The sequence below is a fragment of the Lissotriton helveticus genome, chromosome 1_1 (assembly GCF_964261635.1).
Source record: "Lissotriton helveticus chromosome 1_1, aLisHel1.1, whole genome shotgun sequence".
Lineage (NCBI taxonomy): Eukaryota > Metazoa > Chordata > Amphibia > Caudata > Salamandridae > Lissotriton > Lissotriton helveticus.
This window is the reverse complement of record NC_136057.1, coordinates 1,896,222,688-1,896,246,619: the sequence shown is the minus strand read 5'-3', so window position 1 is coordinate 1,896,246,619 and position 23,932 is coordinate 1,896,222,688. Positions and strand designations below refer to the sequence as shown.

At 42.5% G+C, this 23,932-nt stretch overlaps 1 protein-coding gene across 1 annotated transcript in view; it reads left to right on the top strand.

The window, feature by feature from the left end:
• Positions 1–23,932, top strand: part of HMCN1 (hemicentin 1) — a 1,257,483-nt gene that overhangs the window by 1,205,129 nt on the left and 28,422 nt on the right. The window contains exons 101-104 of the mRNA XM_078642741.1: positions 10,399–10,512; positions 13,292–13,417; positions 17,050–17,178; positions 22,210–22,563. Of these exons, the coding sequence (XP_078498867.1) occupies positions 10,399–10,512; positions 13,292–13,417; positions 17,050–17,178; positions 22,210–22,563 (723 nt within the window). The remainder of the gene's footprint in view (positions 1–10,398; positions 10,513–13,291; positions 13,418–17,049; positions 17,179–22,209; positions 22,564–23,932) is intronic.

Below are 23,932 nucleotides of genomic sequence, written 5' to 3'. Positions count from 1 at the left end.
TCAGAAAAGGTGGGGGTGGATGTCGAATGCTCTATAAAGGTATGCATACTAGGTCTTCTGCCCACGATCAAGGCAGGGAGGCGTACGTTTTGTGTTATTTCACTACTTCTAGCCAAAAGGCAAGTGTCACTGTGTTGGGAAGGTACATGGGCTACAAGCCCGAGACAATGGTTACAGGATTTGGCATACTGCAAAATTCAGCTGCTGACACACGAGGAATAACTGCCGGCCAGATCTCGGCCAAAAGACTATTGGATTTATTTAACAACTTATTTGAAAGACAATGATGTCACTGACACACTATGAACTTGAATACGCCAAGCATTACACTGTAAGGGTACAATACCTAACTCAGGTACTATGTTATACTGCCTATGTCTGAACTGTACTGATCATATTGATTTTCCTTTTGGTCTTTTCTATTATTTCCTACAAGATGGGATGAAGAATGTAGAAATGTACTGGTGTTTGCTGTATTTCCATTTCTCAAATGGTTGCATTTGATATATTTCTGAAACTCAATAAAAAAGAATAAAAAAAAAAAAAGTCAGGGCTGACCTTACTCTCAGCAGTGGTAGCTTGGTCGAGCAGTAAGGCAGTACCAGAGGACAGTGTAAAGCATTTGTTTTACACACTCAGTCAGCAAAAGGTTTCTTACACTTGAGGACTGAACTCCAGGCCAATTGTTTTTATATCAAAAGATATAGTTGTTTTATTTTTAGAACCAACAGGTATCAAAATATACTTTTTTCAATTACGAGTGATCTCAGGTAATGGTTTTGCAGAAAGGAAATAACTTTGTAAGCACAACAGGTACAGGGGTTGCAGTAGGCAACACAATTCTAAAGTTTCCAAACATAATCTAACATTGAGCTCCATGGGTTTTTCTACAAAAAATGCAGTTGATTACTTTGTAAATTACTTTTGTAATTCCAGGACTGGATTCTAGATTCAGTCCTGGGGTCTAAGCTGAAAACAGTTTAGTAAAAACGTTTTGGTTATTGCGCTGCTTTTTAAGGAATAAAAAGGTATTTTAAAAGATCACACTTAGAAACTTTACAGTGAGACTCTAATAATGTTATCCAATGGGAGAAAATTCAGGTTGCAGGTAAAGCACGTTCTCGTTACTTTTGTAATCCAGTACTGGGCTCCTAGATCCAGCACTGGGATCTCGACTTACGACAGGTGAGTAATTGTGTTTCAGTAATATGTACGATTTTTAAAGTATAGTTCAAGTTTTCAAAAGTAGACACTTAGAAGAAAGTTCATAGAAAAGCAGACAATGGATTTCTATGGAGAAAGTACAGATTTCTAGTAAACCCGGTTCGGATTACTTTTGCGGTTCAGTACTGGGATGCAAGGTACAGTACTGGCGTCTCTCCTGATCACAGGTGAGTATTTCGAAATTTGGTATTCGGCTGATTTTATAGGAATATTTTAGAGTTTCAAAACTTCACACTTAGAAGATTTTTCGAGTCAAACAAGTCAATGTTATCCTATGGCAGGAAGGTGAGTTATCGATTTCCAGGTGAGAACTCGACCAGTGAAGTTGAGGTTCTGGGCATAGACTCAGGGGTCCCCCAGGGTCAAGTGGGTACTGTTGGTACACCCTCAGCGGCACAGGGGCAGCCGGGTGCAGAGGTAATTAGGCTCAATGTTATCCAATGGAGGGTAGGGGGCCTTCGGTTGATGGCTGCAAGCAAGCAGGCCACAGGGCTGTGGGAGCTGAGCTCCTGGTCACTTACTCAGGGCAAGTGGGGAAGTAGAGTAGGGTAGTAGTTGCACTTCCAGCGGCACTTGGACGGCTGGGTGCAGGGTGCTTTTGAGCCGTCGGGCGCCCAATGTTATTCAATGGAAAGGGTAAAAAGGGAACAAAGGCTGCAGACTCGGGGACATTGGTTCTTCAGGTGTAACCACCACTTTGAGACGTAAGTTGGGATCTTGTAGAAGGGGTAGGTACCCCAAAGAAAGGCACAGGGGGCTGCAGGGAGCCGGGTGCAGGGGTGTCTTTTGGAGTCGGGAATCTTACCCTTGGCTGGTCGTGGTTGGGGGGGTCTCTGGTTCTGAGTATGCAGGCGTCGTCTGGTTCGTCGAGGAGGGTCGCTGGGCACTGGACTTTGGGTCAGAGTCACCAGGGGGACGTCCTCATGGTCTTGGGTCACTCGGGCACGGGCTTGGCTCGGCGGGGGCTGAGTGGGCTGGATTTGCGGTTCCTGGCTGGCACCAGGGGTGTTGCTGTTGGAGCAGAGCCTCTGCTCATGGGAGTCCCAGTCTCTAAGAGGGTCAAGGCAGGCAGGTCCTCCGGGGTTCTCGAGGTTGCTGCCCGCAGGAGACGCCGGGGTTAAGCAGTAGCAGGTTCAAGGATCAACAGGCCGGTAGGGCTGGGGCCAAGTCAGTTGTCGTCGTCCTTTTGTTAGCAGCTGCACAGCAGGATGTCCTTCTTCTTGTTCTTCTTCATGTTTTTTCAAAATGGGATGTGAGGAAGGAAGGTTCAGGGAGCCCCTAAATACTGAATTTAGGGGCGTTACAGGTAGGGCAAGGGCAGGGACCAATAGGTCCCTGTCCTGGGATGGGTACACCCCCTAGCCTGCTCCTCTCCGGTGGGAGGGGGGCAGGAACCTAGCTTTGATTGGGCAGGGCTCCCCATCTTCAAGATGGCCGGAGCCCGGGGTCGTGCTTCACCTCGCCTCTCCCACCTGAGGGGTGGGGTTGGCACAGGCTGGCACACCCCCTTCCTGACGTAGGGTTTCCTGCCAGTCTTCCCGCCAGAGTGGGGGTCAGAACTCGTGTGGGCCAGTTGCTGGGTACAGCAAATGGTCTGGAGAAGCTCACAGAGGTGGCATGCCTTTGAAGCTTCCCCTGCCCATCCTGGGGGAGGAGACCTAGCATCTCGCCCAGGATGTGCATTGTTGCAGGCCCAGGAGAGCGGGGGGCTCTCCACCCAGGGGTCCAGCAACATGTCTGCTGTGTGGCAGCCTAGGCAGCCTCTCAGTCCAGACGTGGATTGTAGGTTAGGTTTCAGGGGGTATCTCTAAGATGCCCTCTGGTGCAGTTTACATTAAACCTCACACTGGCATCAGTGCGGGTTCAATGTGCTGAACAGTTTGATACCAACCTTCTCAGTCTCCAGTGAAGCCATCATGGTGCTGTAGAGTTCGTAATGACGACCTCCCAGCACCATATACTCTTAAATGGCAGCACTGCACTTACAGTGCCCAGGAATGACCCTGTGTACTGTAGTGGCACAGGTCTCATGCACCTGTGCCCACACCACTGGCATAGGGCACCCAGCTAGATGGGTGACTAATGTATGCCAGGGCAGTGTGGATGTGGGCATGGCACACAGGGATGTGTGCCATGTTGACTCTCTGTTTAGTTCTGTACTTAGACACTCATCCTGCAAAGGCAGTGTGTGGGTGTCAGGGTACAGGGCCTCTAAGGGTGGCACAATAAGTGCTGCAGCCCTTAGGGGTCTTCTCTGGTCACCATACCCTGGGTACCTAGGGTACCATTTACTAGTGGCTGATAGGGGGCCAGAGATGCCAATTGGGTTTTGTTTCAACACAGCTTTTAGGGAAGGAATACAGGCCCTGGGCACCTGGTTGACAGGAGCCCAGGGCACACTCAGTCAAAGCACATCAGCAGTTCAGGAAAAAAGGGGGGCATACCAATGCACTTTCTCACACTAAGGTTCAGGTACGTCACCTGGCTTGGGTTTCTAGCGATGCTCCGCGCCTTCATGCCCCTATATGGTCCGTTCCCAACCCACCAGGAGGTCCGGGTTGACCACCTGAACCCCTCGTACCGGTCTCTGGTGTTAGATTTGGCTTTGGGGTCTCTTCTCAACCTCTTGGCTCTGGGGGGGGGTTAGTAAGATGGGGGGAGAAGACCTCCCGGGCACCAGGCTCACCCAGTCCTTGGCCACCTTGCCCCCTCACGCACTATAGATGGCACACTATCAGGGCAGTACCAAATGTAGGTAGGAGGGAGGGTCGCTGATGCAGCCTCAGTCGAGTACTTTCTCTGGGTAGGGGTGTGAGTCAGCTTCGTTAGTCCAAAGGTTTTCACCGGGTGGCAGGCTCCTGCGAGGCTCACTCACCACTGCTGACGACCCCAACCGCCAGTAGGGAGACACAGGCACAGCGGCTCTTCCTCCAGGGCCCCCCTATCCTCGTTTGGCAGGATTTATGCTGTCCCCTCCGCTGATCCGCTGCAGGCCCTCCAGAGCAGCCTGAGCTTGCCGCCTCCTCGTTCTCCAAGGTAGGTGCAGGAGGTTAGGGCACATGTCGTAGATCAATGCGGTGTAGCCGCACTCTCTCCCCTGCCGCCCAGTCGGGTTGCCCTTTTGCAGAGGGCTTCTCTTCTCTCCATGCTCCGCCTTCAATGTTTTGGGCTTTAGGTGTGGGTCACGACCTCTCCTGATCTTTCACCTTCGGCCTACGTGGGGAGGTCAGGGACACCCTCAGTGGTATCTGGTCTTGCGACCCAGCGTGCCTCGGCCGGCTCCGTGGGTGCCGTACTCACCCCAGTGTCCTGTGCCACCAGAGTCTGGCCCGGCGACCAACCGCTAACACTGCTGGCACTCCAGTGTCTGCAGGTTACACGTGAGGGCGGGGAGGGGGGTCTCTTGGATGTCTCTTCTCCAATCCCAATCTCCAATTCTCGCCGCCGCTCTACCTCATTCTCGACGGATACAGCTTAGGAAAAGGTTTATTTCTTGCTCAGACTTGGTATTCCTTTCTCAGCTCATCGTTCCTAGGGTCAGGAGTGCGTGTGGAACTGAGAATATCGACAGGATTATCTGTGGGCCATCGGAGCTCAGGTCGGACACGTCTAGTCCGCCATGCTGTTGGCCACACCACCCGTAGGGCTCTATTATTATACTCAGTCACAGCTGCTCCCGTGAATCAGTAGTGGGGCAGGGATGGGGGGAAGTTAGGGAGAAAAAAAATACAAAAGATCACTTACCTGCTGATCACTTACCACGCAGGCTGTAATGCAGTCTGTGTGGAGGACATGCAAAGAGTGCATTAATGTTTGGCCGGCACCAGAGGGCCAGCCAAACATTCATGCGCACTTAGGTAGGTGCATCCACTCCTCCCCTCTGCACTGCCCAGCCTACACTGCCCCACAAAACTGCCTCAACACGGAAATATAAAATGATAATAACATTGCGTTATTATCATTTTATTTTTCCTTTTTTGCCGTGCTGAAAGGCAGTGGGGCAGCACTCCTCCGCTTTAGCGGAGCAGCCGACTCTGATTATACTTAAGCTAAATTTTAGATTGTGAATATGTTGGGGGAAGTTTTATTTATTACGAAAGTCAAGGTTGCACCTTTCTATAACATTTTTAAATCCATCTTATTCAAAGTTTACACTAAGTTAGCCTTGTAGATATGTTTATTATCCCTACATTCATTGCAGTTTTATCTTAGCTGTTTTATTATGTGTTCTGCTTGATGGTCTGTGACCGAATAAAGCCTTATACTTCTACCACATGCATTTGGAGGAGGGTTGAATTTACTGTTCTAACTCCGATCTAAAAATAGAGGTGAAATTGTTAATTGGAAATATATGGCATTGACGGGACATATATGCTGGTTTACCTCTAATCCAACAAGGGGGAAATTGCATACATTGGAGAAAGAGTCTAAAATACTATTCTTACACCAAATCCCATGAACATTTGGGACAGTGCATATATTTGGAGGGAGGATTAGGTATACTAATTCCAATCCATCAAACAATGGGGAAATTGAAAATATTTAAAAGAGGGGTCATATTTACTATAACTTCAATCCAGCTAACATTAGGGAAAGTGTTTATATTTGGGGGTCTAAATTGATATTCTAGCACCAGTCCCATAAACATTAAGAAAAGTGCATATATTGGGAATTGGTCAGATTTACCATTCTAACTCCAAAGCAACAAACAATTTGGAAATTTTGCAAATATGCTGGGCGAGGGGTCATACATTCTATTGTTAGCCCCAGTCTCACAAATATTGGGCAAAGAGTATCTGTTAGGGTCTAAATTACTTTCTAATATCAATTTCACAAACATTAATGAAAGTGCATGTACTCGGAGGCAGTGAGTACATTTACTATTTTATCTCTAATTTAGGCATGTGTGAAATTTGCATCATTCGTATTTGCATAATAACATATCATGTATTTGTAAAGCGCATGTTCACCGCTACGGGTATCTTGGTGCTGAATAACAGATGTTTGTTGCCTAACTCAATGGTACTCATTTTATCGACCTCAGTTGGTTGAAAGGCTGAGTGGACCCGCCAGGATTTGGACCTGTAACTATGAGGTCGAACACAGGCCCCTGCAGCAGGCGAATTAGTCCACGGAGCCACCAGACCCGGCACGAAATTACACGCAATCACATGAAATTCAAATCTGTCCTATATTTTAGAACAAAATGCATCTTCGCAGCAATTTTTGATGCAATATCGATGTGGATTCAAGTGGGTCAAGGATTTTCCCTACTTACAGTCACTTCCACAATCAAACATCCAATCACCACTGGTCTATCTAGCTGGATGTAGCTGTCTATAACTGAGGATCTCCCACACTATTGAGTCTCAGGAAAAAAGATGTCCACTGCAGACAGGCTTCTTTCTGTAAGCAGCTGGACCCTCTTTTCCTTATAGTTCAGCAAGAGTCTTGCTACCCTTGCCCCCCAAGCATCCTGCTCCTATTCCATCGTTTCAAAGTAAAGTTGAGCTAGCTCTACTATCAACTTTACATATAGAGATCTCCTCCTGGGCTGCGTAGTCTCCCTATATGAAGTACTAGCAGCCCGTCCCGACGTTGTCCGGGTATGAAATAGAATGTGTGTACTGTGTGTATTTGGCAAGGGCAATTTATTTTAAAATCTCGCGTTAGACAACATTTTTTGTTTCATTAGAATCGGGACGGAGAAGGCCCAGGTGCAGCCCTGGTTGATGTTAGCAGGCGCGTGTAATTGGTGTAGTGATCCGCCACCTGAGCCCGGCTAGAGCCCTGGTTGATGTAGCCCTGGTTGATGTTAGCAGGCGCGTGTAATGTCGTTGAATGAGAGAGTTATCAGCCGCGGGTAAATCCGTTTAATGAGAGAGTTGAGTGACAGCGAGTAGGAGAGGCTGCAGTAATTGTGCCCGGAGACACTCTCATTTGCGTGTTCCCCCGCTTGAGGCCCAGATGCAAGCCTGTTTGATGTTAGCAGGCGTGTGTTCCCCCACTTGAGGCTCAGCTGCAGCCCTGGTTGATGTTATCAGGCGCGTGTAATTAGTGTACTGATCCGCCGCCTGAGCCCGGCGAGAGCCCAGGTTGATGGTAGCAGGCACGTGTAATTTAGTTGAATGAGAGAGCTCAGTAACAGCGCGCAGGAGAGGCTGCAGTAACGTTACTTACCACGCCTCCAGCTGAACGCGTTTGTCACGCCCCCAGCACACGGCCACAGCAGACGATCTTCTGATTAATGTACGACCCACATGGCATGAAGGGCGGAACGTAGCAGACGCCTCCAGCGTTTCTCACGCCCCCAGCGTGCTCCTTGATGCGGCGCAATTGCGTTCACATGGCATGAAGGCCGGGCACACGCCCCCAGCGTTTCTCACGCCCCCATCGTGTCACGCCCCCAGTGTGTCACGCCCCAGCGTGCCCCTTGATGCTGCACAGCAATGTAATTGGCGCTTGTAAGTACGACTCACATGGCATGAAGGGCGGACACACGCCCCCAGCGTTTGTCATGCCCCCAGCGTTTGTCACTCCCCCAGCACACGCCCACAGCCCACGATATGATGGCCGTACCACATGCCCCCAGCCCAGGCCCACAGCACAACGCAGACACGCCGACAAGGGACTACTTTGCTGGCACGGTTCTTTTACCTTTTAAATGTATATGGTGGCCGTCTGAATAGCCTATGTCCTTCTGCTGCAACTACCCTTTCCAACGCTGTATTGGGTGTTGTGATTGGTGCTGTGGTTACTGAGATTACCCGCCTCAAAGGTTTGGGCTCTCTCTTTATAATATTAGTATGGATAGGGAAAAGTAAATAAATGTATTTAACTAAAGTACATTTAGATTTTCCTGTTAAATATTAATGTTAATAATTGTATATATTTATTTTAAATGTAGAGCAAAAGAAAATATGGCACGACATTAAAACCTATTTTTATAATTACAATGCAATATTTTGAATATATGAAATTAAACTACAGTTATTTTTCTGAAGTTTAAAAACAAATTCAACTTAAAGTGAAAATTTTTATTTTTATTAAGAAAGTAGTGTATCCAAATAATTAAAAAACATTTAATTATATAAAAAATCAGGTTATCTATTTTTTTTTTATTTAAAGGCTGTTACATATGTTAAAATAAAATAAAAAATATATTTTATTTTTATATTTTTGTACTTATTCATCATTTAACATTATTTGCTAAAGGGTTTTATTTTCAGGCCCTACTGCAATTATTTTCTATCAAGCATGTTGCAGTAGTCTTGAGTGACCATGTGTGATCCTGGACTTACCTGAGCTTTCAGATGGAGTATATTTACCACTATTTTGAGTCCTATTTGGCAATAGTGACTATAGAAGTACAGTTTGTAAACAAGAATGGGCTTACTCTTTTGTGGGTGGGTGCGTGTCTCACCCTATTACCCACTCTACCCTCCTTAACCCCTCCTTACTTCTCTATTAACCCCTCACATTTAGTGATAAAAAGTTCTAGTTTTCAAGCTACTACCCTTTTCCCTCCCAATTTAATACTAAAACGTATACCTATGTTTGTGGAGACTTTCCCCCAGATGCATCAAGCTTTCATTTTGCGATTCCTTGTTAGCGAAAAATAAGGAATCGCTAATAAGGAATTGCAAAATGGTATGCAAGAAGAAATCACCTTAAAAATAGCGATTTCTTAAAATTCCTTAATTGCGATTCGCAAATTGCGAGTCGCAATTAAGGAATACCTCCCCATTCATTCCTATGGGCCTAGAGGCCCATAGGAATGAATGGGAAGAATTTTCAATTTGCGAATCGCAATTAGCGAATCGCAAAATGAGAATGCGATTTCAAGGGTGCAGGGGTGTCCAAAGGACACCCTGTTGCACCCCTGAAATTGATCTGTGCACATATGTTGCGCACACACATGCCCTTAGGGCATGTGTGTGCGCAACATGAAACTTTAAAAAAATGCACTTTAGAGCATTTTTCAAAGTTTTTGCCTTAGGGCATATGTGTGCGCAACATGAAACTTTGAAAAATGCACTTTAGTGGATTTTTCAAAGTTTTTGCAAATTACCATGAAGTTGTACTTCATGGTAATTTGGGAGCCCTCTTAGCGAAATCGCTATGTTTTAAATTTTAATGCATTGCATTTAAGGAATCTCAATTTGAGATTCCTTAAATGCAAGTAATCGCAATCTAGCGAATTCTCAATTTGCGATTTTTGCATTTGGGATGATGCATCCCAAATGCAAAAATACCGGTCGCAAAGGGGCAGATTCTGAGAATCCGCCCCTTTGCGAGCTGTTTTTAGCTTTATGCATCTGGGCCTTAGCATTCAAGGTTGAGCTCTCCGCACAAAAAAAGATTGAGCAGATAAAAGCATAAGCCTCCATAGGTAATTTGTGAATAGTATTTTGCAGGGCATTTGTAGTGCTGTTGAAGTACTATAAGAAGTATAACCAAGTGCAGTAAAAAAAGCCCCTTGATCTTCTCTTATTTAATTTACAAGGTTAATTAGAACCTTGTATATAGTCTTATTGAAAAGAACACTAGGAAAATAATGCTGGCAAACCCTGTCTGTGTCATTTTACCTCTTGCGCCCATCATTAGTTGAGCTCAATTTGCAGTGGCCCTAGCTTTTCTGCAGAGAATTACCGCCAGCTTTCACTAGCTTTTAGTAAGTGGTAATTGACTATTCCAAGTTTAAAAAAGTGGAGTATTGAAATTGTGCAAGAAAATAGTTGTGCACCTTAATGCCTATTTTTTTTTTTACATCCAAGCTCCTAAATTGGCAGATAATATCACCAGATGTGCAAATTTTATTTAGGCAGTGGAGAGTTTTTGCATCGATCAAAACCATTTATTCTACATGACTCCTTTAGAATTTGTCAAAAAATGTATTTCCTTTCATTAATCTTTCCTGAGAAATTCTTCTTTTCTCTTAAAACCTTCTTTCTTCCAGCTCATCCCTTCATATAACTAAAATAATGTGGTGCCATTCTGTTTAAACTCTGTAAGCTTTCATAATGGTACGTATATTCAATGTATGATAATGTTTACAAAAATAGTCAAGCAAAAACTGTCAAACAACTTGGATGGCTAGCAATGTTGCAACCCTGTTTGGCATTTTTTTCTCCTTACTTCCTCATGGAATTATGATTCTGTTTAACCCAATAGATGTGAACGAATGCCAAGAGTCAAACCCATGTCACCAACGGTGCCTCAACGCCATTGGAAGCTTCCATTGTGGATGTGACCCAGGATACCAGCTCAAGGGAAGGCGATGCATTGGTATGAAAGGGATTTCGGAACCTCTATGGGTGCAGACGTATAAAGTTACCACTCTGAATTTCAAGCATAGGCAGAGCTGGAATTCTTTTTATAAGCTTTGGTGTCTGCAAGCTGGGTGGGATAGTACATAAAATGAGGGCTAAACAGATGAAAAGAGTAGGAAGCTGGATTTTTATTTAGTGGACCAATGTAGTGGTGGACCACGCAAAAAGCCCAGATGACACTTATTGGTATTAAGGTGGCTTAATTTAACAATCCCTAGTGCTCTATTTTTGGTACTGTGGTCGAACAGCTTAGGCTTATCAGAAGGGAGTGTTGAGAATGTGTTGCACACACAGAGTCAGTAAATGAGACACACACTCAAAAAGAAATTCAAGACCAATTTAGAAAAATTGCACAGATTTGTATATATTTTTAGACACCACGGTCATCAGATGAGTACTTTGGGCAATCAGATTTTTACAGTAAAGCAGTAATATGTTCAAATAACGGTTTCTGAGGCCTGAACATGGTAATGTTATCCTATGAGAGAAACATACACTGCATACATGTACTTAAGGTGCTTTAGGGCCAAGGTCCAGGAAATCACCAGTAGTTCGGTTTTACCTGCCCTGGTGACCCCAGGTACAGAGATGATGGTCGCATTGGTAGCCTTGAGCGCGACACGTTAAAGTCAATGGCAGGGTACCTGTAAAACAAAGGCTGCAAGTGGGGACTTGGAGACAAGTCCAGCAGAAGTCCAGGGGATCGATTCTTGAGAGTATCTGGGGCAAAGGGACACTGTTGATTAACGTGAAGTCAGCCTGTGGGGCTTGATTCCAGAGGTGTTTTGTCCACCAGGTCACTTGCATTGGAGGCTCACACTTTACTTGGATTTCCTGGAGAGGGAAAGAAAACAGAACAGCAGGGCCAATCTCAGTGTAGGCCTCATTGATCCTGAAATTCATTGTCGGCAAGTCGGCTTTGGCGTTGGTGGTGTCCAGGCTGGACATTCAACAAGCCTTGGTTGCGACAGATGGTCTGGTACCCATTGTATTGGAGCTGTGAAGCTCCTGGGGGGGGGTTTATCATCTTGAAACTCACTGGAGAAACAGGCCGGGCCCCCTAGAACCACAGTGACCCCCTCCTGGTGAGATACTCCCTCAATGGACCCGGTGGTCAGCAAAACGGAGTACTGGACAAGTGCGTTCGGTGCCTGCAGCTACAGGGTAGTGGCTCCTCCACTCCAAGGAAGAAGCTGCTTGTTTGTTGAAGTGCTGGACAGTCCTCCAAGGGTTTGGGGAGGGTATTCCGCTCTGAATGAGTCAATCTCAGTGATTGTTGCGGTGCAAGCAGTCAGGTGGTGTTTGGCACCAGTTTTGGTGCAGGACCTCTGATCTCATGCCTTCAGCACTCTTTTGCCCTTTTTCTGTTCCCAGGTAGATGAATCTGATGTCCTGGTGTCAGGGGGACTCCTAAAGGCAGAATTTAGGGGCATTTCAGGGAGTGACTACACCCCCTATATGACCACTTCCTGTGGAGATTGGACACAATCCTGACCCAGAGTTCCTAGTTTTACCAAATTCAAAATGGTGAAACCCTTTCTTGGTTGTCCACCTCAGGTGGCCCACCTTAGGGATGTGCCTATCCTGAAAGTGCAACACACCTACTGACTATCTAATTTCCCTCCTTCTCTAGTGCCTTATTGGCCCCAAGGCAGGAAGTGGTGTTCCCCAGATCTAGGGAGAAGCCAATGTTGCATATCAAAGGCAGCAGTGGTTTTAAAGCCTCTGGTCTTGACATGCTAATTCACTAGCCATCCTACTAAAGGAGGTGTGATACCAGGTAGTCAGCACACTAGCGAACTGGAAGGTTTTCAGGGGGCACTTCTAAGATGCCCGCTGGGAGTATGTCATAATAAATCTAGTACTGGCATCAGCACAGATTTATTTAGACAAGGAGTTTGATACCAAACACTATTGGTTTCAGTGAAAGCATAATGTAGCTGGATAACTCATAATGACCAGTGCATGTCCTTAAGATGGTGCCTCATCACTTTTAACATCTAGCAATGCTATAATGCACCCTGCCTTAGGACTCTAAAGCCTGCTGTAGGGTTGACTTACAATTAGTGTATGCAGAGTACCTTTGCATGGCACACAGTGAGTGTGCCATGCTGTGTTTTCAGAATGGTTTCCACCATTTCACCCAGCCTGCAATGACAGCCGGCATGCTTTCTACTTGTGGATCGCTTTGGGTGGAATAATACATGCTGCAGCCCTTGGGGACCCTCATTTCTATCCATGCCCTAGGTACCAGGGTTACCATTTACTAGGGACTTAAAGGGGTGCCAAGGGCCTTGCAAATTGCGTTACAATTAGACATTAACCTTGTTTTATGGGAAAGAGCACTGGCATTGGGGGCCTGGTTAGCAGGGACCAAGTGCACTTTCAGTCAAAAAGCATAAGTACCAGGACAAAAAGTGGGGGTGACCATGTCAAAAAGGACACAGTCCTACAAAAAGATAACCAGGTATTGCATCATAAACCTTAGCACAGTGGAGTTTGGGGGGTTTGAGACATTTGATGTCTACCTTTTTTTTAAATTGATGCAATTTGCAATCCACCATAGTATATATGCAAAGTCATGGCTACCAAGAGAAATGGCTAACCTAGGTTATCTAATGATATCCATTCAATTGTATGTTATATTCTTAGCATGGGTTGGTACCTCAGACATGTTAGTTTAGTTCATTTTGCAGTGAGAAAGCAAGAGGATTCTTTTTTTTTCTCCCTCTCAGATGTAAATGAATGTAGACAGCATGTGTGCAGGCCAGATCAGCAGTGCAAGAATACTCGTGGTGGCTACAAGTGCATTGATCTTTGTCCAAGCGGAATGACAAAAGCAGACAATGGAACATGCATCGGTGAGTATTGCGGACCCCATCCATAACTCATTTACAAAATCTTTATTATTACACACAATGTGAATACAGAACACCAGCTGTAATATGGGTGTGATAGTATCATCATAATGCCTGTTCTCTTATGTAGAAGAAACAGATTTTGTTTGGTGCATTGATTTTTCATCCCTAGGCAGATACCAATGATTGCTAAGAGTCAGTGACTGTCCCTAAGCGAAATATATATGAAGTATTAGCACAGCCTCCCTCGCTGTGTACTCTTTTTGTTGTTGTAACTGTCACTTTTCCTTACAGAGAAGAGCGGCATCCACCAAATGCATGAAGAGATGTGATCAGCTTCCGTGCCGCTCCTCTTGTCTGTTTGTGGTGCATATCTCTTTTGTTGTACAGGGCCAAACCTCATAACCCTGTTTCTTCCCTCCGGTTTCTTTTGTTTACCATTGTGCACCTTCTAGCAGCATGAAATCCCAGAATGCAGCACTGGTGGTAAAATGTCTGCCAGCGAGATGGCAGGAGCAATTTTAGTGAATACCACATTTTTGTTATTGCCCTGATTCTCTTTTGGTTTGGGAATGTTTTGGGCCCATATGCCTCATCTTTATACAAATCTACCCTCTCTGGAAGTTACGATGGAAAAGTCAAGAAGGAAGGTGTGTCTTACAGACTGCTTGAAATTCATGGCAAGGCCACATGATAACATTCTTGACTTTATCACACCCACTTCCAATACCACCAGGAATGTATGTAAGCCAAGATCTTCTTTTAAGTACAGCATAGGCTTTGTTGCGTGCACATTACAGAAGCTAACTGCTTAATATTCTGCAGACATCCATCAACCAAGCAGAGACTAAAGAAAACCCAGCAAGTCATAAAAGAACAATGGGGCTGGCTACTGGTTTCATCCCTGCAATTCATGGACCTTAATAGGAGATGGGATTTTTGGCTGTACTAAGCTTGGAGCTATACTATACTTGAAATAGTTATTTTTTGGCTTTGGCTTGTGGTTCTAGAAATAAGTTCTTGCAAGTTACAAAAAAGGTCTGCATAGACTTTTCGGTCAACAGTACATTCACATGAATCACATAAAATTCTCAAATCCCAAATGTTTCATAGGCATTTCTTGCATCAGTCAAATGTATGGTTCATCCATTTGGGGTTATAGGCCGATGGAGGGGCTACAGACAGTGGAGAACAAGTTTCTCTGCAATCTATTGTTGGTCCCCCAATCCACTCCGACTTTTGTGGTACACCAAGAATTAGTGATGAGCTACATAATGGATAAACTGAAGTTAGCCCCAGTAATTTTCTGGTTAAAAATGTGGCTTAATCCACAACTTGACCTTAACCATAGTATTACTAGGGATTGTATCTCTTTGGATGGAGCTAACAAAATCACTTGGTTGTATTACATTAAGAATCTGTTAGCTGATGTGGGCTGTCAAGACCTTTTTGACCACCCGGACAAGATCGTGAGTGCTGACCTGGTGCGGGTCAGAACACAGCTTCTAAATGTGTGGTCAAACGAGCGAGAAGAGCTGTAGTTTAGAAAATCGTCCGTTAGAGCACATTATCTTTTAAAGACTGTACCTAAGATGGAACCATATTTGGTGTCTGTAAATAGGCCATTCCATCATTTGCTTTTAACCAGGTTTCGGTTTAATCTTATACACTCCTTTCTAGGTAATTCACAAGGGTGGTGTAAACAAAATGAGCTAGGGCCTTGTACCTGTGACAATTTTTCAGTGCAAGATACCATGCATTTCACCATGTTTTGTGCACACTATAATGATATCAGAAGGAAGTTTTTATTCCCTGTTTTAAAGAGAAAGGGATTTATGCAGGTTAAACCGGCTCTAATGTCCCTCCAACTCTTAAATGAGCCCTGTGAAATTTTCTCTATAGCAAGTTTTTTGGTAGCAGCTGTGAGACTCAGGAACCGTCGTAATTTATTGCCTTTTAGACTTCTTAACGGATATATTTATGTTTTTAAATCATGTAGTATATATTTCTGTATTATAATATGAATTTTATGGAATACTCGGGCTATATGTATTTTGTAGGGGCCTATATTTGTATGTTCTTTACTTTTATGGTTTTTATTTAACCGAATAAAGTGATTTGACTGACTGACTGGCATCAGTCAAACATGAATATTAAAATAGAAAAATGTATTAGTATTATTACCTTTGTTGCAAGGTAATTGTGTTTTGTAAAATGCAAAGCTACTGCTACTCTAATGCTTTCTAATGAAATCGAAATCAATAGAAATACTAACTAAATTGTAGAATCAGGCCAAAAAATCATAAAACATGCTGTATTGATTGAAATAATAAGTTAAATCATACATTGAAAGACAACAGCTAACACAAAATACACACCACATTAAAGTAAAATACATCACAAAATACACATTTAAATCTGCTAACAAAACAGGCTGAAATGTACTGCAGCCTACCCTTGAGGAAATTGTGCTGGACAAATGGCAATCAGCGAAGACAATGAATAACACTAGCATACAGTGAACCATAAAATAAATGAAATGAAATACCAATTTAATTAAACATTTATTTTAATAATTGTAAGTTTATTATTAAATATTTTTAAATAAAAAATTAATACAAATAATTGCATTATGCTAAAAATATATTCTAATCATACTTCAAAAAAAGTAAATCACCCAAAATACGTAACTTGCATCTAAGATTGTGACACGTTCAACACTGATACTATGAGGGGTGAAGGAGGGAAAATTATCTTTTAGTTTAACACCTTCGCCGCTCAGCACATTCCCCTGCTGTGCTGGGGGTATGGTGGATTCAGTGCATTCATGACGAGCTGGGCTCGTCATGAGCGTGTGAGCGCCCTGCTTCATGACGAGCCCAGCTCGTCATGAGCGTGGAAGGGGTTAATTACATTTTATATATATATTTACATATATATAATATATATATATATATATATATATATATATATATATATATATATATATATAGCGAGAGAGAAAGAGAGATTGAAAATATTCAATACATTAATACATGGATAGTGTGGACCATTATCACTGTGGTAGTTCTAGGTAAATAGGAGTAATAGGAGTAAGAAGCATTTGTTTAAGATTTATTTAAGTAAAAAATATATAAGCTTTATTTTTTTCATGTAAAATTATTTTTTTTCCCTATTACTTTCACTGGGGAGATCATTGCCATGATAGTAGAGACCTTCACAAACAGGCCGAAAGTTACTATAAGCTCTTTGGTCTTAACTTCAGTCATTTGAGTTTCCCTCTCTTTGAGGGACTTGGGAGACTTGTAAGTTTACATCTATGTGTATATAAACATGAAAATGGTGAGTTCAATCCATGAGGATATTTACGCTTCGCTGTTGATCTACACAGAAGAGATCTAAACATACAAACTTACCTTTGTAAGTGGGGCTCGCAGTTGGCTGGTGAACTGAACATTTTTACACCTTTCCTGTCGGTGCTAGTGGATTCTTGGCTATATTTATGTGTGTTTGGGTATGCACATCTGCACACTACTGTCATCCAGTCCAAAGATAGCCTAACATTCACCACACAATTAATATGCTAGCTAAACTGTGCTTTCACCCTCTGCTCATTTTTCTTTTTTTTCCATTAGATATTGATGAATGCAGGGATGGCATGCACCAGTGCAGATACAATCAAATATGTGAAAACACACGTGGCAGCTACCGGTGTGTGTGTCCACGAGGATATCGGTCTCAGGGAGTTGGAAGACCATGCCAAGGTAAGTTAATAAATGTATTTAACAAACTAACACGTTTGTGTGTACTTCGCTTCGGCTTATGGCTGCTGTTCCATTTGTAATAATATTAATATTCATAAAAACCAGCATTCTCTGTCGATCTCCCAAGTAGAGAAAGACTATATATTTGCCTACTCAGAATTTCCTGAAGTGCTGACAACTGGAATCGCACTGCAATTTACCTTTTATTTCAGGACATGTTCAAAAGTAAAGGAAAGATAAAGGAAAGATTTCGGGTCTAATAACAAGTGCCAAACACAAAGGGCTTAAGCAACTTTTCCTTTTCAGTAGGTTTACTACTTTTTGTGGCTAGTCACAAAATCTGAGTGTAAATTTTCTCCAATATAGTAACTTACACTCGGATTTTTGAATAGCCAAAAAAGTAGTTAGACTTACTCAAAAGTGTAAATTACTCAAAACTCTATAGTCCCAGGCCCTTCATTTTGGTGGAGACTTGAAAGTTACCCTCTTAGAGTTAATTTACACTCTGATTTTGTGAAAAGCCAAAAAATAGTAACCTACTCAAAAGTGTAAATTACTCAAAAGTGTATGTTACCTCTGTGAATTCAGCCCATAGATTTTAAGAGGAGATGTCATATTTTAAGAAGAGTGGCAATTAGTTGAAACAAATAGCCACATAAACTGAACAGTTGCAAACATGAGTTAAGAGGTAATGCACCAAACCATTTTATAACAACAACAAAACTAGGGTTTGCTGACCCATAAATGATCTCAGGTTGAGTAGAAAAAAGATATCTGGAACAGCAATTAAACCAAGGCCTTGATTAGGGTGGCATTTGTTCACAAGGACTGCTTTATAAAAAGTCAATGTGCGTTTTTCATCAGCATATTTCTATGCAGCCACTATTTCGGCAGACAAGGTAAATTAAGTCTGCAGTAATGGAGCAATTTTCAAATTATTGTAGAATTTGGTCTAGCATTGGCAGTGACATTAAAGCTCAGGTCTCCGCCTTCCCAAAGTACCACCAAACCACATTTTCTTGCAAGTCACTTACAGTCCTTAAAAACTATTCATTCTTTTTAGAAAGATACATCTATATTTATTCTGGGATAGGGGTGGACACACCAAGACTACGACTCTTGTTATGAACTTCAGCATCTGCGTAGATTAGTTTTTATTAGGCATTTACAGAGCACACACTTTCCACTTAAAGGGGGTTCTTGGCACTAGTAGATAAGGAGAGGCAAGCAGAAGAGACAAAGGACATTTGTAAGAAAATCTAGTATTTATGGCTTGACCTGAATGAAAGATGATTTAACTGGATTAGAACTTGTGCCATTAGCATAAAAGTAAAAACAGATGTGATTGGACCAGATAAGATGGGCAAGTGTCCCAATGTACACATGTTTTCAAGTGACATTGGGCCCACTTGCATTCAGGTGGATTGTATTCACCTACTTCAATGGACAATCCCAATGTCCGCCTTTGTTTTATTCTTTACATTCCTCGCCCATAGCTGCCATAAGCAACAATTTAAAGAAATTAACTTTTCTGCAAAAAGGAACGAACTATGAATAAAAGCTACTGCCAACTATTACCAAACATATTTCAACAGTTGGTGCAATCATGCATTGTTTATGACGAAATATTGTCATCATTGCTCTTGGAAGGGATTAATGAAGTCTTTTCATCGCAGGATCTTGCGTATAAGAGATTCTTAGGGCTCTGCAGACACAGACCATTGTAGGAGTCCACTGCACCGTTAAAGCAACCAGATGTACAAAACACCATTTAGAGATTTCAACAATATTACTGAGAAAATAGTTGTTTATTCTGTAATTTTCTATCTGTTCCTCATTTGTCTCCTACGTAAGTTATGAGAAATAAAAAACATTCAAAGCGGAAATTCCCGTTGTAAACTCAGTATTGAAAATAACTTTCATTCTAACACTATTCAGATATAAGATACAAACCAAACAGTACAATTAACGCATGCGTTTATGCAGTGGTTCACTGTACTGGTAACATCTCGCAATGTGCAATTTACCACTGGCAAATTAAAATGCATTCAGAGCAGAAGTGTTTATAAAGGTCTTTCTGGCCTTAATACCCTTACTTTACATTACCCCGATGAAATGTAGTGCAAGGAACTTTGGGGTCATATTTTCAAGGTTCAGAAGCAATTTTCATCACATTTATTATCTTGTTCTTAATTTATCAGCAACTGTCATTGACATAAATGAAGAATTATCAGATCACCTTTCCGTCTAAGGGATCATAATGTATGCGTTAGTTGTGTCCTGGCATGGCTTAGCACAAGGCATACATCAGCGGTCCACGAGGGTTGCCGCAATAATATAATTCAATAAAAAATTACCCCAAATGGTTAGTCTGAAAATTTGTTTTGGATCTTGCACTCGTGGACCAATTTTGAATTTCACTGGTTTAGTTCATCCTGAAGGTGGATGGTGCAGAGTGCAGACAGCAATAGTAGATTCATGTCTCACTAAGCCACTGACAGTCTATTCATTGCTCCTTTGTGGTCTTTTCTGTATCTTCCACTTCAGCTTGTCTGCCAAGCCAAAAAATGCCTATCAGCCTAGATAACATGGCAGTACTTATGATGCCAATCCATTTGTCTCGATAGGCTAGCTTGCTCTTTCCTCTTTCGTCATTGTTCCTGAGACCCCACCATAATCAAAAGCCAATATATACTAAGGGCCTTATTACAACTTTGCTGGTCCTCCAGCGGCGCCACCACAGGGTCGTCCGCTGGAGGACTGCCAAAGCTGTTGTGCACCCACTCTCTGGATTACAATTGTAATCCATTGGGGGTGGAAAAGACGGCAGTGCAGAAGCAGTCTGACGGCGAAAGTCAGTTGGGCTCATGGGAGAGCCTAACATCCAGACCACCGTCGTGAGAGCGCCGACTGCTTGTTCCTGCACAATGTGGCATGCATGCCACACCTTGAAGGAACTGGGTATGTAAATGCACCCAGGCCCTGTTAGGACCCACTTAGTTGCCTCTCTGCCACACTTTTCATGGCTGGTGCACAGCCATGAAAGGGGTGGTGGAAAGCCAACTCATAATATGCTGGGCGGTGCCGCAGTGGCACCACCAGCATGTTGTTGCTCCTCACCGCTGCACGACAGCCGCTAGATCCTAGATCCATGGCGGACGCAGCAGTCCTAGGGAGTGCTGTACCCATAATAAGGCCTAGATAAAAAGCCCTACAGAGGTGAAGATGTGGACATCAAAGCAAACCACTCACCTTGACAGCAAAGAGACTCTAGGCCGGGACCATCTAACATAGTTTGGGAGGGCTGGACTGTTACATATATTTAGGATACACAATGACAATGTAAACAGTTGCATTCAGATTAATTATATGCAAGTGTACTTAAGTGGCTATCCTGAAAATGTAGCCAACGAGAAAATCTTTAATGTATTCAACATTGAGCCGTATTCAGTACGAAATGATTAATTTAATTACATTCATTTACCCGAAAAGCATATGAAGGGTACTGACAAATGAGTCCATGGTACAGTTGTGATATTATATTATGTTTACCCTAGTTCTCGTGGACAGATAGTGTTCTCCTTTTATTGTTTACACATATCCTTTAAGTATGGTACAGATCCGGAGTTCCTGGACCTTCATTCAACAATCCTGCGATAGTCACCCTGCAAAGTCCAGGGTACTGTTACATTTTGACATATGTGCCACAGATATGCACTCTTTCGATCTTCAAGATGTTGTGTTTTGCTCACACCTTTATTAACACCCAATTTGATTTTGGAAATACTCTTTCTTCTTTGAAGGCTACACAAAATCTTGCAATGTCCTCAAATCATGCATAATTCTGCCTGAGGTTGCATTGAGGAGATGGCTGAGGTCTGTTATGATAGCCCTTCATAGGTATCCCTAGAATGGCCCGCTCCTTCAAAGATGATTAACATTTCCAAAGAGTATTTAGAGGAAGGCCAGCATGTCTACAACAGGAGTTCTAATCTTTTAGAAAGAGGAGCTTGCACTAATGAAATTGTTAAAACCTTGCTTTTCCAGGGCCCATGTCAAGTCCTTAAATGGGGCTTTGGGAATATACAAGCTATCATGCTATAGCCCCTGAAATTAAGTAATTGTCACATTTATGTGATGCATTTGGCTATAAATGGGTAGGTCTGCTAACAGTTCATATAATACCTTCGTGTTTTTCATATAAAAATATAAAATCGGAGTATATCAACAATTCAATAGGCGCTTCCATGTTATAGTGTAACTTAAATAAAGGTTGATGCTATGTTTAATGAGACCTAGCATATTCATTTCCAACTGCTCATTGGCTGAAAGTCGTCTTTGTCGGGTGCCATTATTGTAATTCACTCATCTAGGAGTATCATTTCAGTACTGCTCGCTCACCATCCATTTGCTTTCTTCATATTGCTCAGCTTTACAGTTATGTTACAGTCATACTTTCACATAAATATGACAAGGATTGACTTCCAGCTTGAGCGAAAATAACTCCCCAAAAATGCATGGCAGATGCCGTGGAAATGGCATTATAAAATGGATGTGTAAAGTATGTATTCTGATTGGCCATGTGTTCTAATTGCTCTTAAACTTCTCTTAAAATGGCATTCCAGCAATTCTCAATATCTGTTCCATAGCCATCATTACAAACAATGGGTGATATCCCATTGGTGCTATTGCCATGTGGAAAACAATCATACAATGCTCCAAAATGACTCGAAATTGCTTAAATGTGGAAAGGTATACATGTTTATCTGCCATTCATCCATTTTATAATTGCAGTAAGGCTTCAAGAATTGCTAAAATGGTTGCCTAGGTATAGCATGTGTTTTCACACTCTACAGTCTTCCCTGCTGACATCATATTGCCTGTCTACCATAACATATGTTCCCCTGTGTTGCTGCAGTTTCATGAAATTGCTGTCCATGTTTCATCAATTTGTTCCACAGGTTGATTCTTTGTTTCTATGTCTATTTTCTTTCTTTTGATCCATTGGCCTTGACCATGCTCCCTGGACAGACATTAATGAATGTGAACAGGTGCCCAAGCTTTGCGCATATCAGTGTGTCAACACACCGGGCAGCTTCAAGTGTCTCTGTTCCCCCGGACAACATTTATTAGGTGATGGAAAATCTTGTGCTGGACTGGAGAGGTTGCCCAATTATGGGACGTATTCTTCCACTAGCTATACCTTTGCCCAGTACACCCCAGTAAGAGAATACCATCAACAGCAAGCATTTTACAGGCCCTCCTCCAATGCCTACAACTTCTATTCTGAGTCTAGAAACAGCAGGACACCTGCCTCCAGGACTAGGAGAAGCCCAAGAGTCACTTGCCCTGATGGCTATCGGGAGAGAAATGGAATCTGTCTAGGTAAATGTCAGTCATATCACATATTGTCTTCAGTATCAATATAAATTTCATCGTTGTCATTTCTTTCTTTAATAGATCAGTCCAGCCTCCGTTCAAAGGGATGCTTTAGAATTAAGAAGGGGTAGGTTGGCAAGCTGTAGAATAGGTCAGAGACACAGATATCGAATAGTACTATTGGAAGTCTTCCATATGTGGTGGAAGGACCTGTTCCTCTAGTTAAGTTACACCTTCAGCTTAAAAGAGTTCCACACTCTTTAGGACATCACATAAAACATGTGCCTTGTCTGTAGGGATACAGACTATAGACATGAAAAGTCATAATCTTAAATAATGGAAGTTAAGTAGTCTCTGCAGCAAGTGAGGAGCTGCAAAGTTCAGTCCATCAAAGGCCAATAGCTCCAACATTATTTGGAAATGGGACTTCATTAGAAAGCAATATGGATCTACAACTGGATATGGTTTCATAAAGTTGATACTCCTATTTAAGTATCCATTTTTTTTTTTTTTACCATTTAAATCTTTATTCGGTTTAAAAAACCTTGCAAGATACAATACATGAAAACCAAACAAAAAAAACAAATCATACACATCATTATAATACATAACAATACAGCAGTGGGCAAAAAGATATCATCACATCTTATTTGTGCAAAATACGCAAGAATCATCTAAACTGAGATTACCTAGATCCTGGTCGGTCCCCCTTCTATTGAGAACACTAGGTAGATATAACAATGATAAAATAATAATTTAATTTCTATTTGTTTAAAAAAAGTAGTATACACCATAGCGATCAAACAGGCTGCAGTATAGCTAGTGAACAATTAATAACATGGTAAAATAGCTCGTTACATTCAAAGTTTCTGATCTTTCTTTCTCCTGATCAGGGCAACACACAAGAGAAAACGACTTAGGCTAAACACAATCGGTTGTGCAGTATCTCCTTTAAATATCCTGAGACCAACCTTAATTTGCCTAAGGCCTAACCTGTTACAAATTGGCTTAAGCCATTTTTTCCTTGCTTTAAGGTATGCTGGGCATGTGAACAAGACATGGGACTCGTCTTCTTTCATCCCCATTTGACAAAACTCACATATATTAGAGGCATCGACCCCGGTCAACCCCTTGTTACGTTTCCAGCTAGATGTTCTATCTTTTAAAAGCAAAATGCTATACCGGAACTTTAGATATAGGCTTTTGGCCAATGGTGGGTGAATTTCATCCATGAGGGGCTCTAGTTGCATATTCATTTTAATTTCAAGGAACTTCGAGGTCAGAGTCCCTGTTCTAGGATTTGCAAACACTGAGTCTCTAATATAGTCCCAGTACCTTTGCTTCAAGATGTTTTTGAGCTATTTGTAAGGGAATC